The sequence below is a fragment of the Gambusia affinis genome, linkage group LG02 (genome assembly GCF_019740435.1).
Source record: "Gambusia affinis linkage group LG02, SWU_Gaff_1.0, whole genome shotgun sequence".
In the NCBI taxonomy this organism is placed as follows: Eukaryota; Metazoa; Chordata; class Actinopteri; order Cyprinodontiformes; family Poeciliidae; genus Gambusia; species Gambusia affinis.
In genome coordinates, this window is record NC_057869.1 from 9510534 (window position 1) to 9526358 (window position 15825).

Sequence of the window (15825 nt, forward strand, 5' to 3'; positions counted from 1 at the left end):
AGACATAGACTGTGACAAGAGAGACATCAGACATCACCATCACCATCACCACCACCACCACCAGCACTGGACAGGCAAGAGCTCGAGGCTCCTGGCCGGTACCTACTTTTTAACACATGGGCATATCAGACCACAGCACTGTCCTATATCTTTTAAATCTTTCTCGGCCTCCTTCAGGTCTGCGTTCACCTTGTTCATGCCCTCCTCCACACGATCAAGTTGTTCTGGTGAGAACAAAGGCATGAGAGCAGTGAAATGAAGCTGACTGGTTTGTGTTTAGTTGGCTCTCTACGCTACAGGGCAAGAGGCTAAATGCATCTGGCAAAGCATGCAGCAAGGACTGAGAGAACCTCATATTTACGCTTGTGCAGTATATTGAAAGTAGACGAACTCCAGCGGTATCGTCTTTCACTTTCCATGCAACTTTGTCTCTTGGATTGTTTGTGGTTGCATCAGCTTCTGTTTTCCATCCTACCTCCATTCCGAAGGACATTTTGATTTTCTCAGAGTATTTCATCTGAGTAGCAGCAGCCAAGTGCCTCATCCAGAACTGCATCTGAACATAAAGACGGTTATTCTGCCACTTCCACTGCTTCACTGCTACTGCTCATCAAGCATAGCTCAAATAGAAGACAAGAGAGTGAGAAATGAGGAGGAATTTATAACCGACCCAATGAAGTAAACCTTAACAGCTGAAGAGTGTGGAATAAGATCTCAGGGACATAAAAAACAAAAAGTATTTAACTGAGCCAGAGCAAAATGCAACAAATAGTTTCTTATATAAACTACATTCGCAAAAGTATTCATACCACTTGAACTTCCACCACAGCTGCAACCTTAACTGTATTTTACTTGGTTTTTATGCGACAGGCCACCATAATGTAGTGCTTTATTGTGGGGTGGAAGAGAAATTATAAGGTTTTCAACATTTCTCACAAATAAAAATCTGAGAAGGGTGACTTGCGCATGCATACATCCTCTTTTAATCTTTCACCCCTGTATAAAAGTACAGTGGAATCAACTGCCTGCAAAAGGCACTTAATTAGCAAATGTTGTCTACCTGTGTATAATTTAGTCTCAGCAGAGATACAACTGATCTGTGAAGGTCTTGTAGAGTTGTTTGGAGACATTAGTGAAAAAAACTCTTCATGATGACGAGGGAAAACACAACGGCTGTCAGTGAAAAGGTTGTGGAGAAGTTTAAAGCAGATTTAGGTTATTAAACAGCATCCCAAGCTTTGAACATCTCAAGGAGCACTGCTTGACCTGTCATTCAAAACTATTAAAAGCATGGCACAAATGCAAACCTGACATCTCTCCACCTACACTGACAAGCCTAGCAAGGAGGGTATTAATTAGTCATTTAAGAGACCAATTAATCTGGAGTAGCTGAAGACATCCACTGCTCTTAACTAATGTGGTTGTACAAAAAAATCAGCCGCAACCTTATTATAAAATTGAAACCCACACAAATAATATAGGTATAAATAGCCTCTTATTGAGACTACATACAGTCATAATTTTATCACTACATTGTTGTACACTATTAAGAATAGCTATGTCATCAGTAATATCTAACTGCAATACAGTGATGGTGCTTCACAAACTCCATTTGTGAAGTTCTGCACTTCACAAATGGTCTTAATGGAACAGTGGTGATAAGAAAGAAATGGTTGAAAAAAAAAATCTGAAAGAATCTCCCCTCTGCAATTTGCTGTAAGTTATTCATTGGATACAGCAAACAGGAAGAACAAGGTGCTCTGGGTTAAATTAAGACCCAATTACACTACATTCAAAAGGCAATGAATAAAGTGAAGCTAAGAGTGCATTCCAGACTCCACCCTGAACATACTAAATCCACAGTGAAACATGGTGGTGGCTGTGCCATTCTTTATAGATGCTTTTCTGCAACAGGGACAGAGAAGATGGGCACAATTGATGGTAAGATAGATGGAGGTAAAAACTGTACTGAAAACCTGTTGGAGGCTCCAAAAGACTGCTCTCCAACAGAACAATGATTGTAAAAAGGTTAACGAGTCATGAGTACTTTTGCAATAAATTGTATGCATGTACCAGTAACAGCAACAACAACATCGCTTTCTGAAAATGAATAAATGAAACCTGTCAATCAGTCAAAACAAACACTTCCTCGGCTGTCTACTCTCTACTCTCAGATATGACCTCTTCTTTTTAGAGTCTATTGTAATTACCATAAAGTAGAGGATTGTTGGTCCTCAACAAAAGTGAGGTTTGGGTATTGATTATGCCTCAAGTAATACAGGAAATATCATTTAGTTTCATTTCCACAGAAGACAGAATAGCTGTTCTTTGAATCTAGTTTTTGATGGAGACATTTACATTGCCAAAGTTCCTAAGTTGCATATTTTAATTTGGTCTACTGACTTGATAAATATAATAAATGCATTTACAGAGCAAGAAAAGCTGTATTTTCTTTGTATAAGTATTGATGTACACATTGAAGCTTGTTACTGCAATGTAGTGAAACCAGAAAATGTTTTAAGGTTCTGAATACTTATGCAAGGTACAAAACATTGCTAACAGTAGAATAAAGTGAAAGGAAAACTAAAGGGAATGGTGTAATAAAACTACTCCTAGATGTAATTTTTTTCTCAAAAAGTTACTAAAGTATATATAACTAATTACTACCCACCTCCAAATAACAAAGAGAACAACAATGAATGTTTTTCTCATCCTCACCATAAACAGTAAATATAAACATTTAATAACAAGCAATGGGTTGTCTTGTAATTAGTAAGACGATATTATAAATTTCATAAAAGCAGCTGTTTTTATTGGGCATCATTGCCGTTTCAAAAAATACGTAAAAATTACAGGACGATCACTAAGACAGAACCATAATTCATCAACTGTCAGTCTTGTTGAAATGTAGGCCATTGAGCATGGAGGGGCTCATTAACGTCTGTGACACCTTCACCACAGGTAATAGATGACTGGAAGGAGTGACATATTTCCTCCTAAGTGTGAGCTTTATGCGTGCACACAGCCTTGTGTGTAAAGGGCAAAGGGATTAGTCACACCTCTGTTTAAAGCCAAGCGAGGCTGTATTAATGATGACATGCCTGGCAAGCTTTTATAAGCTTTTTTTCATGCAACAGGAAGTAAATAATGGGTCAAATCAGACATGACCTCTAACAGCCTCTGTCAAAGATGGGAGATTGGGAATAATCACACCATTGCTACAGACACAGTCACATAAAGATAAACATGAAACAAAAACGAACCAACAAAGAGGAGAAGTGCAGAGGTCCAAGAAAGAAAACAAACACTGAAAACAGCATGAAGTGGAGAAAAGACGAGAAAGATAGATTGAGAAGAAGATAGGGATCAGGTATAGGGGACATTAGCTTGGGGGCGGAGGAAATTAAGTCTGAGAATTGATTGGTGTCCTGTGATAACAACGGTTAGCTGCGCACTGTAGCAGCAGTTCCTCACAGAGGCAGGAAAACATGAGCAAGGAGAATAACAGGCTATCTGTTGTTTTGACAGGCCAATTAGGTTGCTCGGTCAGGGACACAGCAAAAAAACACCCTGCAAACATACATGTCTTTCATATATATTGGTATGATTTTTAGTAAGAAATGTACTCTTTCTATTCAAGTCTTTAAACATCTATATGTTCATTTCAAAGTTTCTTGGTGTTTGTCACAACTGTTCTGTAATGTAGACCTATATCCTTTGTTGTCTAATGCAAAGGTTTTAGAATACAACAGGACTTTTCATTGTTTGATAGTAACTTTCTGTAAAAACAGCCACAGTTAATAGTAGCATTGTTCTTCAAATAGCCAAAACAATAATATTTCATTCCTGACAAAAATATTTTACTTTTGATATGCATCAAGAAAGCTTAAAATCTCCTTTTCTTTGAGAATTTGTTCAACATTCATCCCATAGCATTACCCTCTGACTGATTGTCCATGTGTCCTTTAAGCCTGAAGTGCAAGAAGTTGTGACTGAAACATACATCATCAGTTTTTGTGACAAACTATCCACAGCGGATCATTTTGCTCTCCTCAGCAAATGGATAGATTACTTTGTTTTCTATCCATTGCTGAGCACACATTTTAACCCATTCCTAATAGGAATTCTTTTATTACAGAGAAGTGAAACTGTTTAATTATTGAAAAGTGATCCTGATTATCAATTAAACAGGCTGGTCCTTTTGTGCTCATTGCCAGTGGATGACCGCACAAATGGCACATCACTTTAAGAAATGAATGGATTTACACACTCATTCATTTGTACAATGTTTGGATGTTAAAACAATCAATAGAACTTTGCTCTGATACTTCTTATCAATTGTTGATATTAAACAGACAAATTTATAGAATATGATCTCCAGTCAGTTAAGCTCTGTGCAATGAAAGAGATTTAGTGACTAATATTCCCTGAAATAGGTCAAGTTTCCAAAAACCGATCCTCCACATTACATGGTTGTAATGGACTTGCTAAAAACCTTAGAGGTTTCCAATGTGACATGTGTAATAAAAAAATAAATAAATAAATCTCCAATGTTACAAATCTAGCTCTTTAGGTTAAAAAAATGACACTAAATGCATCAGTTATGGTCACTGATTTTTACTCATCATTTGCAGTATTTTGTTTGAGTGCAGGATGAGGCAAAGCAGAGAACTAGCTACACAATATTATAGAGTATAATCTTATTAGCCATAGTAGTGCAGACTCTGGTTAATGTTAGTGTTCCAGATATTGACAGAATAAGACATAAAATGATTCAAATGTGTTTCATATTCTAGCGCTTCGATGGTCCTACAGGCAGCAAGAGCGCATCAGGAGCAGGGAAGACTGGATCAAAATAGCGGTGTTCAGCAAACTCTCCTTTTGAACTTACCTCCCTGCTCATCCAACATGACCAGAGTCCTGATGCCGGCATCTTTACTCTGATGGATGGGTAGAGAAATGAAGATGGGGTATCAAGGAAAAGAGATAAAGGGAAAAAAGAGGAATAAAAGTGAAAGATGAGTATAGGCAAACCAAGCAGAATGGAGCAGAAATATCAGGACAGCAAAAACTACTCACATTACGATTTGAAATCACATTTGAAAAGCTGATCCTGCAGAAACAGCTTGATTGAAAACATATCGTGACATTGCACCTTTTCTAAAAATGGTGAGAACTATCTTATGTTTAGACTAAAGATTAAATTTTATATTGAAATCTATTTTCCTTTGTTGATACTCATGCTGTGTATTGTCACACAAATGTAAATAGCTTTCTGTGATTTTAGGGATGTTTGGTTGTTATTTTTTTCCAATGTGAACATTTAATATTTTATTGTATTTTATTGTTTGTTTCATGAAAAGTCTTTCCAATGCTCAGGTTTTATAAAAAACCCATAATTTGTTTATGTAAGACTTTAAATCATAGAAACAACAGAATGACAAGAAAATCAAATGTGGAGTTTCTCAAAGCTTTGTTCTTGGATCCCTGGTATAATAATATCAATAGGCTTCACCAAAATCTGATAATAGTGATTGGAAAATTTAACAAACATATTTTTGTGTCCTTTTTATTACCAGGTAATAGAGTGTGGGTTTACAATAGATACAGACTTACTGTCATCTTAAAAACATTGCCTGAATAAAAAGTTTCCTTTAAAGCAGTTTTCTGTGTGCTTATTTTCAAAATTGTAGATGATTGTAGGATAGTTTTACAATGTCTCTATAAAAAAATGTAAAAAAAAAAAACATCAATCAGTCAGTTGAAGCTCAAGAAAAATGGTGCTCCCAGAGTTCTGGGCAACACTAGGGAACTGGATCACCTCCCACTAGTCCTTAGATGGCAGATCTAAACCCCCTTTTGTCAAAAGATGAACCTAAAAAGGTCTGAATTGTTTTTCTAATTTTTGTTCTGATGTTTCAGCTTCACATTTTCTGTTTTGATGTGATTCTTGTTTTTAATCTAACTGTACTTATGCATGTATCCTTATTTTTCTGTAAAGCACTTTCATTTTCAGGTTCAACTGTACAGAAACAATAAACATACCTTGCCTTTGCCAAGTGCTTCCCTCAATTTTGAGCTAAGCTAGGTTCACTTCCAAGTTTTGAACAGTTGTAGTCTGACAATTACAGGACTTTTTTGTATTTCAACTTCGCTTGTTTAAAATGTTCAACCAATACCTTTGATTAAAATAAAAGTATAAAGCCACTTGGACATTAAAAATAGGAAAAACATTGCACAAATATATCCCTGCATTTTCTTGCACAGATTCCTGGGAAGAACTTTGTCATCAAAAGGTAAATGTTTTATCTGTTTCATTCCCAGAGAGTCAAATACACCACTGCTGTAATAGAACATTCTAGTATGACTTAGAAAGCTGGCGCAATCTGAAATACAATAACACATGTACCAGCAACATGCGTGTGTTGTTTCTCTCAGCAGGAGCTTCATTATCTAATATCACACTTCAATGAGCGTACAATAACTATGCTAACCACTGTGTGCATGTGACTAAACAACAGTTTTGCTCTCTCCACGGTTCTGTTTCACAACAGATATTAAAGTCCAGAGGCCATTCTGTTCATGCATGAGTTAATTTTGATCAAAGTGTGCAGTGACCTTCTTAAAACAGTTATAGATGTCACACAGGCACAGACGTGTCTCGTATATTTATGTCACACAAACTGACTGAAACAAATGCCTGCCTCAGATTGGAATGAGTGAAATAAATACTGATTGTGGTGACAAATTTTTATTTCGGGAAGACTGAAAATGTCATTTAAAAAAAAGAAATGGTTTGTTGAGTGCATTGTGATCAAATTGACGCCTTTGGGTGTTCAGCTCTGCTAAAATGTGCAAGTTAATAATTTTAGATGAGAGAGCTGTTTGTTTACCCAGAGGGAATCATGGGAAATCACAGACAGGTTGAGATTTCCAAACTACAGGACAGGATATCAGACTGTGCCAGCTGGCATAATGTGAGGTGACTTCACTCTTCCATGTACAGCCAGCAAAACGCACACACATGCTCACACATGTATGCAGTCAGGTTTTTCACACCTTCCAGTGAATCACCTGGTCTTGTTAAGCAGTTTTCCAAAAATAGTCATCTAAAATTATGAACATGAAAGGTGCTTTTTATGACTATGGTAGAAATATATTTTTCCTTTGCTTCTCATAGCAATTCTTAATCTAAAGTAGACCTCCATATTTTTACAAACAAAATAATAAACTGATCTATTTTCCTGATAACTGGGCACAAAACTAAAGTCCCTTTGTTCACATAAAGCGGATCCATTCATCTATTATACACAGATGTCCACTTTGTGTAATAGACAATAATATTGCTTATTTTGTTCTACTGCAATTCTTTCTGGGACACATAAATGTAAGTGGCTCCACAAAAGCTCCACAGTAGCCCTCCGCTATTTTCACATTAAAAGCTGTCTAAGGTGTTCATCAGGCTCATCGCAGCCAGTTCATCCAGTCAGTTTAATGGGTGTCTGTGAAAGATTAGATCAATCCAGAGATGGCAGATTCCACAACTTTTACAAAGATCCTTTGGGGTTTATTGAGGTTTCTGTCATTTTTGAATTAAGATAGATGGTAAATTTGGGGTAGCTCACTTACTCCTCAGCCTAATCCCATTGCAGATGGCTAGATGTTGATTCAACAGGTTGTATCCAAAATGGTGAAGTGGCAAGGTGACCAGCACCTTTCTTGAAATGTCTTTATCCTCAAAAAAGACTCAAACTGTTCTAGCAAATAGCACAGGCCAGTTTGTGTTGATGAAATGCAATCAGGAAAATACAGCAAAACAAAGGAGGCACATAGCACTCATTTGAATAATTTCATTCTCACCCAGCTGGGGCCAAGAGCTTGATCAGAGGAGGGGATATGATGCAATAATTATAAATAGCTGTGTGTTGGTTATCTTCACAAAAGCCCAACAAATTAAAACACCTTGACTGATACACGCTTATAAGCTTTGAACATAAAAATAACAAATATGTAGGCCCCAAACACCTGCTGCTGCTGCTGCTGGCCCGGTACTCGGCTGTTAGACTCATCTTTAAAGTTCTTCATCCACCAAGCTAGGTCGAATTTCTTTTGGAAAGTTTTACAATAAGTGTTTCAGAGGCTGTGGAAACTTGATATCCTTAGATACTTTTTTGTATCTTTCTCTTCATCTTTCATAATCCTCTCATTTCATTTCCAGCCGGTTTGCTGTGTGCCTTGGTCATGCTCTTTTTATTAATATCCATCCTACACCCGGTTCTCCACATTTCATCCTTTTTCTTTCTTCTTTTTTAATTTATTGCCACTGCAGGCCTCCAGTAAAGATAACAGTTTTCATAAACCCTTTATAGTATTTTTTTAAAATTTAATAAAAAGCACAGCACATTTTGATACTTTTTAGGAAACACTTTTTAAATGTTTTCTTTTTCTTTCAAATCAGACTTCTGACATAACATGTCTATTAGGTTAACAAAAATGTCAAGAAAGATCCATTTGCTTAATGCACTGATTAAAGTATATAAAACTAAAGCGTACATGGACTTATGTATATAAACCTATGTTAATCATTGTATTTATGCTAATATGTGTATTATATTATCTAACAGCTTAGAAAACATCCTGTAAACAATTAGTCTCAACTTCTAAGACCTCAATGCCATCAAAACAAGGGCTTCAAAAACCTCTGGTTTCTCCTTACCACTCAGGAAGCCATCTTGGTTCAAGGGTTACAAAATCTACTTTCCAACAATTGTGGCGCTCACAAACAGGTTAATCTTCTCATGACAGAGAGTGCTGAGCTCTGAGCAGAAAACCCAGAGATGAATGCAATCTATTAACTTTATCTAACAAGTCAAACCTTAAAGTTTGAAGGATTGGAAAAGACTGAGCAAGCTGGTTGCTATTCCTTAGCAGGACTCCATGAAACCACAGCATAATAGTTTTTAAACATGTTTTATTTAGGAACAGTTTGGATTAAAACCAAATCAGGCCAGGCCTAAGCAAACAGATTTGAGATGAGAAACAGAACAAGTGTGTTTTCACTGCTCTGATCTCTTATTCGATTAGCATAAGCTTCACTGTAAGCCCTCTGCGCAGCGGTCACAGTGTACTAGCAAGTGCGTAAGGGTAACCCAGAGTATCATGGATGTGGGAAATCCATCAGCTGAATCACTTTGTGACATATGTATAAAATACTGAATGCTGTAAACTCAAAATGTTCATCGCTGTTTATATCAACACTTTGAAACACAGACCAATCTCAAGACATTTTAGAGATGATTGGAACAACTAAGTGGCATTCTCTTGGCATTAACATTAAGTCAGATATTCATCCAGTCAATGAAAAGTTTTAACTGTGCAGAAGAAAAGAGTTCAGGTCAGCTGCAGACCTTACTCCATCCCCTGTTTTGTCTCATTAAAATATATTAGCTTGTCCAGAGGCTGGAGTCAGATTATCTGAAGAAGCCTCAGAAACATGAAGTCCAAGAAGTTGTTGATAAATCCATTTGCATTTCTTTGTTTAGGTTCTGATATAAGCAAAGCCTAAATCCTAACACAAAAGTAACCCTGACAAGTAGATTTGCTTAGACTTTAACCTTTGTGATATTGCTAGTTTTACCCTTTTTATTACATCATCTTCTTCCTCTTAAAGCAATAAGAGCTGGATCAAGTAGTTTGTTTAAAGTTTTGCCCTGCAAAGAAGTGATTAATCTCTTTATCTTATATTGCAAATATTCACACAGTTTTAGATGACACAAAACATCAGGTTCAATATGAAATTTATAAAATTATTGTGTAGTTGCAGATTGCAAATAAAAATGTTATGTTGAAAGACTGCTTTGAATAAACGACCTTGCTACACTTGCAAAAGACAGAAATGAAAATGTCCCAACTGATCATTGTGTGGTTTTTGTAAATGCTAACAAAATGCATGTGATTGAATGATTGGACTCACCTCCTCGACCAGAGCCAGCATACGCCGAGTGCTCTCTAGGGACTGTAAATAGAGGAAACAAATCAGCTGAGAGTGCACAAAAAGCAGATACAGTGCACGATCTGCAATACATATCACAGGGACATCTCAATGACTTTCTGTAGAAAACAAATTCTTTAGGAGTCATTGGTAATTAGCTGGAGAACAGAAAACAAATTATGTGGACAGATATCCTGTAATGTAATTAATACAGGTTATTTCTTGTCCATAATTGTAAGATTTCTTCCTTTTGTTTACTAATCCTTAAAAACCTTCTCCAAAGTCATTCATTTCTTAAAGGGATTCCTAAGCCCTGCTCCCTCTTTCCGTTCAAAATTTCTCGTCTAGTTTTTCTTCGTCTGTCTCTCTAACTTTTTAAACTCCATCCATGGCCGCCTTTTGGCCCTGCATTATCTCCTCATGAATTTCTAATGAGACCATTTGAGCCATCCTATTATTCTGATGCACTGAATTATCTGTTCTTCCTAAGCTCCATTCAACTCATTAAAGAGGCCAAAGTTCTTCCTAATCCCACCTACAACGATTTACAGTCGAGAAGAAAAGAGACTTTCAGAACCAACTGCTTGAATCAAGAAACTGTTGAATTATTAGAGGTAGTATGTCTGAAAGTCTGGGAGCTTTGGCAGTACATCTGTGTGTCCTTACAAGAACAGGTCATTTTGAAATGTCAAATTATAATTGGCATGTCACAAAGCAATGCTCTTTTCAGAGCAAACCATATTTAGCCTCACATTCTGTGTTCTCTGTCCTCAGTGCTACTCTTCCATGCTGTTACATTGTTGATTCAGATTTATTTGTTTTCTGTAGTTGCCAGAAACAACAACACATGTTGATAGGTATATTATTCTAAAATTCGAAAAAATACAATTGTCTGTCCTTAAATAACTTGGCTTATGTGTTTTGAAAATGTACCTCATCAGTGATCTGTTCTGCACGTGTCTGCAGGTCGGTCAGCTCATTGCGCATGTCCGCTTCATCTGCCATGACGACTGTTGAACTTCACTTCAATTAAAAGACACTGGAGAGAGAGAGAGAGAGAGAGAGAAGGAGAAATGTTACTATTGTCTTGATCACAGCTAAGCAGGAGGGGTAGACATTTTGCTTTGTATAGCTCTGCTTTCATTCAGATTATCATTATTTATGTTTCTTTAGAGGGTTTTTGAAATACTATTGCCTTGTTTTGTTAGTACTTGATTTCTTAGGTTTATATTAGCTTTGCATATTTATAGAATGAGATTTTTGCTTTTCATTTAGCGTCACCCATCTTTCACTGAACTTTTAACATCTTATCTGTGGCTATTGAACAAAAGCAACCCCACAGCATGATACTTCTACCACCATGTTACACCTAGGGGACAGTCAATGCATGGTGATGCCACAACATTTACACTGTGAAGCTGAATTATAATTACTCAGACTCAGAGATGGTTTGTAGCATACATAGATATTTGTTAAGGACTCAAACATGTGACCTGAACTGCACAAACAGCTTATTTTGTCTTTCTTTCATCCATGGATTTCTTCTTGCCATTCTTTGTGGAGAGCTCAACTAATATTATTCCTGTCGACAGATGCTCTCACCGTGTTCAATAGGCATCCATGTAGGTTAATAATTGGACACATACTTAACGTTGAATTACTGTTTAGGGTATTGAACAAAACAGGAGTCAACCTAAAACTTGTCATTGGCTTGAATTATGAAGGAAATATTTAAATCTGCTCCACTTATTCTACAAAGAAATTCTAATTAAGCATGTTAATCCAACAGTGCAGATAAATACAAATAAGCCTGAACACCATATCACTGTATTCATGCTCAAACTCAACTTACAAAGACTGATGGCAGTCTAAGAAATAAAAACACCAAAGTGGATGTCAAAATCAAGATGCAAATAATATTTTTTTCAATTTTTTTAGGAAATAAAGAGGTGAGGAAACAACTCCTAATCTTATAATTTTCAGATACACACAACTTGTAGCCATCTGTCTTCCCAAAGTCTCCCTCAGGAAAACATTTAAGTGAGCAAATTAAATTTTGAAGCTTGAAGTGAAATGTTGATAATATAAATACTTCATTGGGTAACACTCTTCCTGACATCAGAGCTCAGCACACAGCAACATGCAGCAACACGCAGCAACTTGCAGCAACCAACATACAGAAAAATAAACAATATACTTAAATAAAGTGTGCAAAAGGATCCACAGCTGTTTTTTCTTACTATCTGACTTTAAAGAAAAATAGACTTTTCTTGATCAAGTTCAGTAAAGATCACCAAAATTATTTTTAGCCCTTTTTTTCAAATTCAGAAGTCTACATATATCCTCAGTTTTAGGTAGAATTACTTTTTAAACTGTGTGACTTCTGGTCAAATATTTTGGGTTTCCATCCAAGAACTTTTCATAATATTTTTTTTTGTTTGTTTGTTTGCTTCTTCTTTTCCTCCCTGAAAAGTAACAAAGGTCTTTAGATTCAAACAGTTTCAATTTAAACTTCAGCAGATGACAAGATGTGTGTCCAAAAGTTAAACTCCTTGTCTCTAGTTGCATTTGTAAACTTTTCTCCGGCTTTTTATATTGCATTGAGAGTAATGACTCCTTCACTGAGTGATCTTTTAGCCAAAGTTGGTGCAGGACTCACAGGAAATGACTCTCCAGTCATTACCAGTTTAGTTTAGTCCAAAAAGGTAAATGTGGGACCACTCTTAATTTTCCGATAATATTCTAGCATTGATCAAATAGAGATAAATTTGGTAATCGTAACTGACCAAATGTAGGAAACATTTAGCCATATTTAAAATCAGACAAGGTGGGGAAAAAATAAGCTATATAATATGAACACAATTGTCGAGGCATTGAATACAGACTCAAGAGTATCAAAAAGAACAAGAAAAAATGTCAAAAGGATTGACTACTAAACATAGACATGAGTCTATTTTTACTGTAGTCATGTGCATAACCATGCACAGATTTATTGGTGGTGCACTCCATAAAAAATTTATGTTCTTGTTGCTCTCTAGTTTGAAGGAGGGGCATGGAGTTCAAAATGGAGGCAACAAAGGCTGAGGGGAGAAAAAAGAAACCAACTCTATTCTGATTCTTCCTTTTCTTACAGTCTGCCTCACACTCTGCATCAGTCTCACTCAATAATTAAGACTTCAACAAGACAAATAATGTGATCTGTTCCAATCAGAGCTCATTTGGGAGTATAATGCTTTTTAGTTTCAATAGCTGAACTCATACTAGAGAATTTCTGTTCCTGTGTCGCTTGATTTAAATTTAACCACCCAGCAGCTTGCAGCTCGGGACTCATTAAAGCTTTATGTGATCTAATCTATTTCATGATAGAGTGTATAAAAGGGACTAAGAGTCGGCTGCTTTCCAGAGTCAGGGAATGTGTTGAGGTATTTTATTTTTTAGCCAGACTTGGCAAAATTTAAAAAGGGAACCATTTTGTAATACAAAATGCCATTGGCATAAGATTATGTAAACAAATTTTAGGGAGACAAACAGAAAAAGTAGCTTGTCAACTGTGATAGTTCGCAGACTTTTGAGACCTGGGCGTTAGTTTCTGGTTCATCACTCGGGTTTATCCGTCAGTCAATAGATCTCTGAGGTGAGCAGACAAGGTCAGTTAGAGTCACAGCTGGATGTTTGATAAACTATCTCCTTGCTCTGTCTCACCTTCTGTCCTTATTACTCTTTCTTCCTTCCCAGCGGAGTCGTCACACCAGTTAATAATTGAACATGCGACGGGAAAGAAAGATGGAGGGGGGAGTTGGAGAAAAAAAAGCCCACCTGAAGTGCTCCTCTCCTACATTCATGTTCCATCTCCTCATATGTAGATATATGTCAGTTTTTGTTTGCAAAGGCTGGCAAGAAAAACACTTAAATATTTATGTTTGCATTTTACCTTCTAGTTATTTGACTGCTTATGTACTTCTAACAATGAATGCAGAGTTCATATGTTAGCAGCACTGAAGGTAACCACAAGCTGAGCAGTAGAGACACTACTGAACAAATTAATGCACTATTTTAATATCTGAGGCTCTTTCATGTGTGTATGAATGCTGTGCAATAACATGCTAACTTGGTGAGGGAAAAACTGGATTAAAAACACACAAAGAACCAGGTGAGTAACAAGGAGCAGGATTCAAAAGTGATTGATTAACAGTTCATCTGAAAAACTGTTGCCTGTTTGATAGGATCAGATGCTTTTTATTACACCACAAATGATTTTGCAATTAAAAGAAGAAGACCATCACTGTTGTACATGTGTCTAGTTAAAGTGATTTAATAGATAATTTTATATTAAGTAAACACCATTAAAGCTGCAGACAAGCTTAATGTACTGGATGACATTATTGTAAAGTAATTCATAAGACATTTTCAAAAGAAATAAAAAAGCAATAAAATTTGCAACAACAAACGTGAAGTGCTTAGTTATCCAACTCATGCAAATTTATGTCTGTTTCTATATAATCTAATTGCAAAATGTTTTCTTATTGTGAAAATGTATTTATAAATGGAAATTTAACAAGTTTAAAAAAGTACAAGTAGAAGAACTGGCTAATATACTAATATCAATGTTCTTAAGGGAATATTCCTACTACCATTTTTAATGGTTATTATAACTAAGTAATGATTAATTTAATGTGCTCAAACAAAAGTTAAATTTTTCAGATGCTGTTAATCCAGCCTTTGTATTTTTACCATTGCCTGAAGTCTTGACTTGAATTTAAGAACTTTTATAAATGCTATGTTTTATTCATGCTACTTCTGCAAATAAGGTGTTTGCTTTTAATGTAAATAATAATAAGACTATGATTAATTTAATTTTGCTTATGCTGCTTCTTATGTTTGACTAATTTCTGGATGTTTCCAAAGGGTAAGGTTGTCTTTTAAGTTCTTGTGTTGCCCTGCTTTAAAAGGTTTTAGAACATGCCAATGTATGTATCTATACATATATTTTAACTTTGATATTTTCCTGTATTTCTGCCAATATATGATAGCTTGCATACAATGTATGCAATGGAAATACATAAAAACAATATTGTGCTCATATGAATGCCAGAAAAGCTATGACAAACATTGAGCAATATCATTTTCCAATTATATAATAATGAATCTCTTCATCACCACATTATGGGTAATGATAATTAGCTCATTGTAACATTGTTCTACTTTGCATTGTTACACTTGTAATAGTAAAAGCACATTAGGCAGAATATTACAGTAACAAGTCCAAACATTTATCAGAGGAAGGTAACTAAGTGGTAGTAAACAATTGCAAAAATGCAACTTTGATGATTAACTGGTAGTTTTGTTGACTCATATCACTGCATTCATGCAAAACAAGTCATAACTGGTGAAACATGCATTAATGTTTCAGGTCCAGTTTAACCAAGTTGTTAGTCATCTTTTTTTACCATGCTCTCTCAGATACTCAATCTCCTGATGCTCCTCACTGTGTGCATCCTCCCACTGATCTGCTGTTATTGATCCAATGCTGATTGATTTTCTCCTAGCTGTTACATCGCTTCCTGTCAACTCACACACCCTCAGCACAGGTTCTTCTTCTTATTTCCAGTCAGATTTCAGTGTTTATCCTCAGTTAGAAAATTCTTTGGAGTTTATTAAAACTAAAAGATATTTCTTCCTTTTTACACATTTGCCCAAATTTGCATTATAAATTTTTAGTTGACTAAAATCCTCCTTTAGTCCTGAAACAGCTCACGTCATTCATAATGATTCACTTTAAGACTGTAGTTTGGAGCAATCCTAGTTAGTAGTATGTTTTTTTTTATTGTTGTAGT

At 35.9% G+C, this 15825-nt stretch overlaps 1 protein-coding gene across 1 annotated transcript in view; it reads right to left on the reverse strand.

Annotated features, from left to right (window-relative positions):
• The window catches only part of LOC122840681 (synaptosomal-associated protein 25-A-like), a 34267-nt gene that overhangs the window by 7038 nt on the left and 11404 nt on the right, over positions 1-15825 (reverse strand). The window contains exons 2-4 of the mRNA XM_044133247.1: positions 10925-11030; positions 9974-10015; positions 4892-4940 (exon numbers count right to left, since the gene is read on the reverse strand). Of these exons, the coding sequence (XP_043989182.1) occupies positions 4892-4940; positions 9974-10015; positions 10925-10996 (163 nt within the window). The 5' untranslated portion in view covers positions 10997-11030. The remainder of the gene's footprint in view (positions 1-4891; positions 4941-9973; positions 10016-10924; positions 11031-15825) is intronic.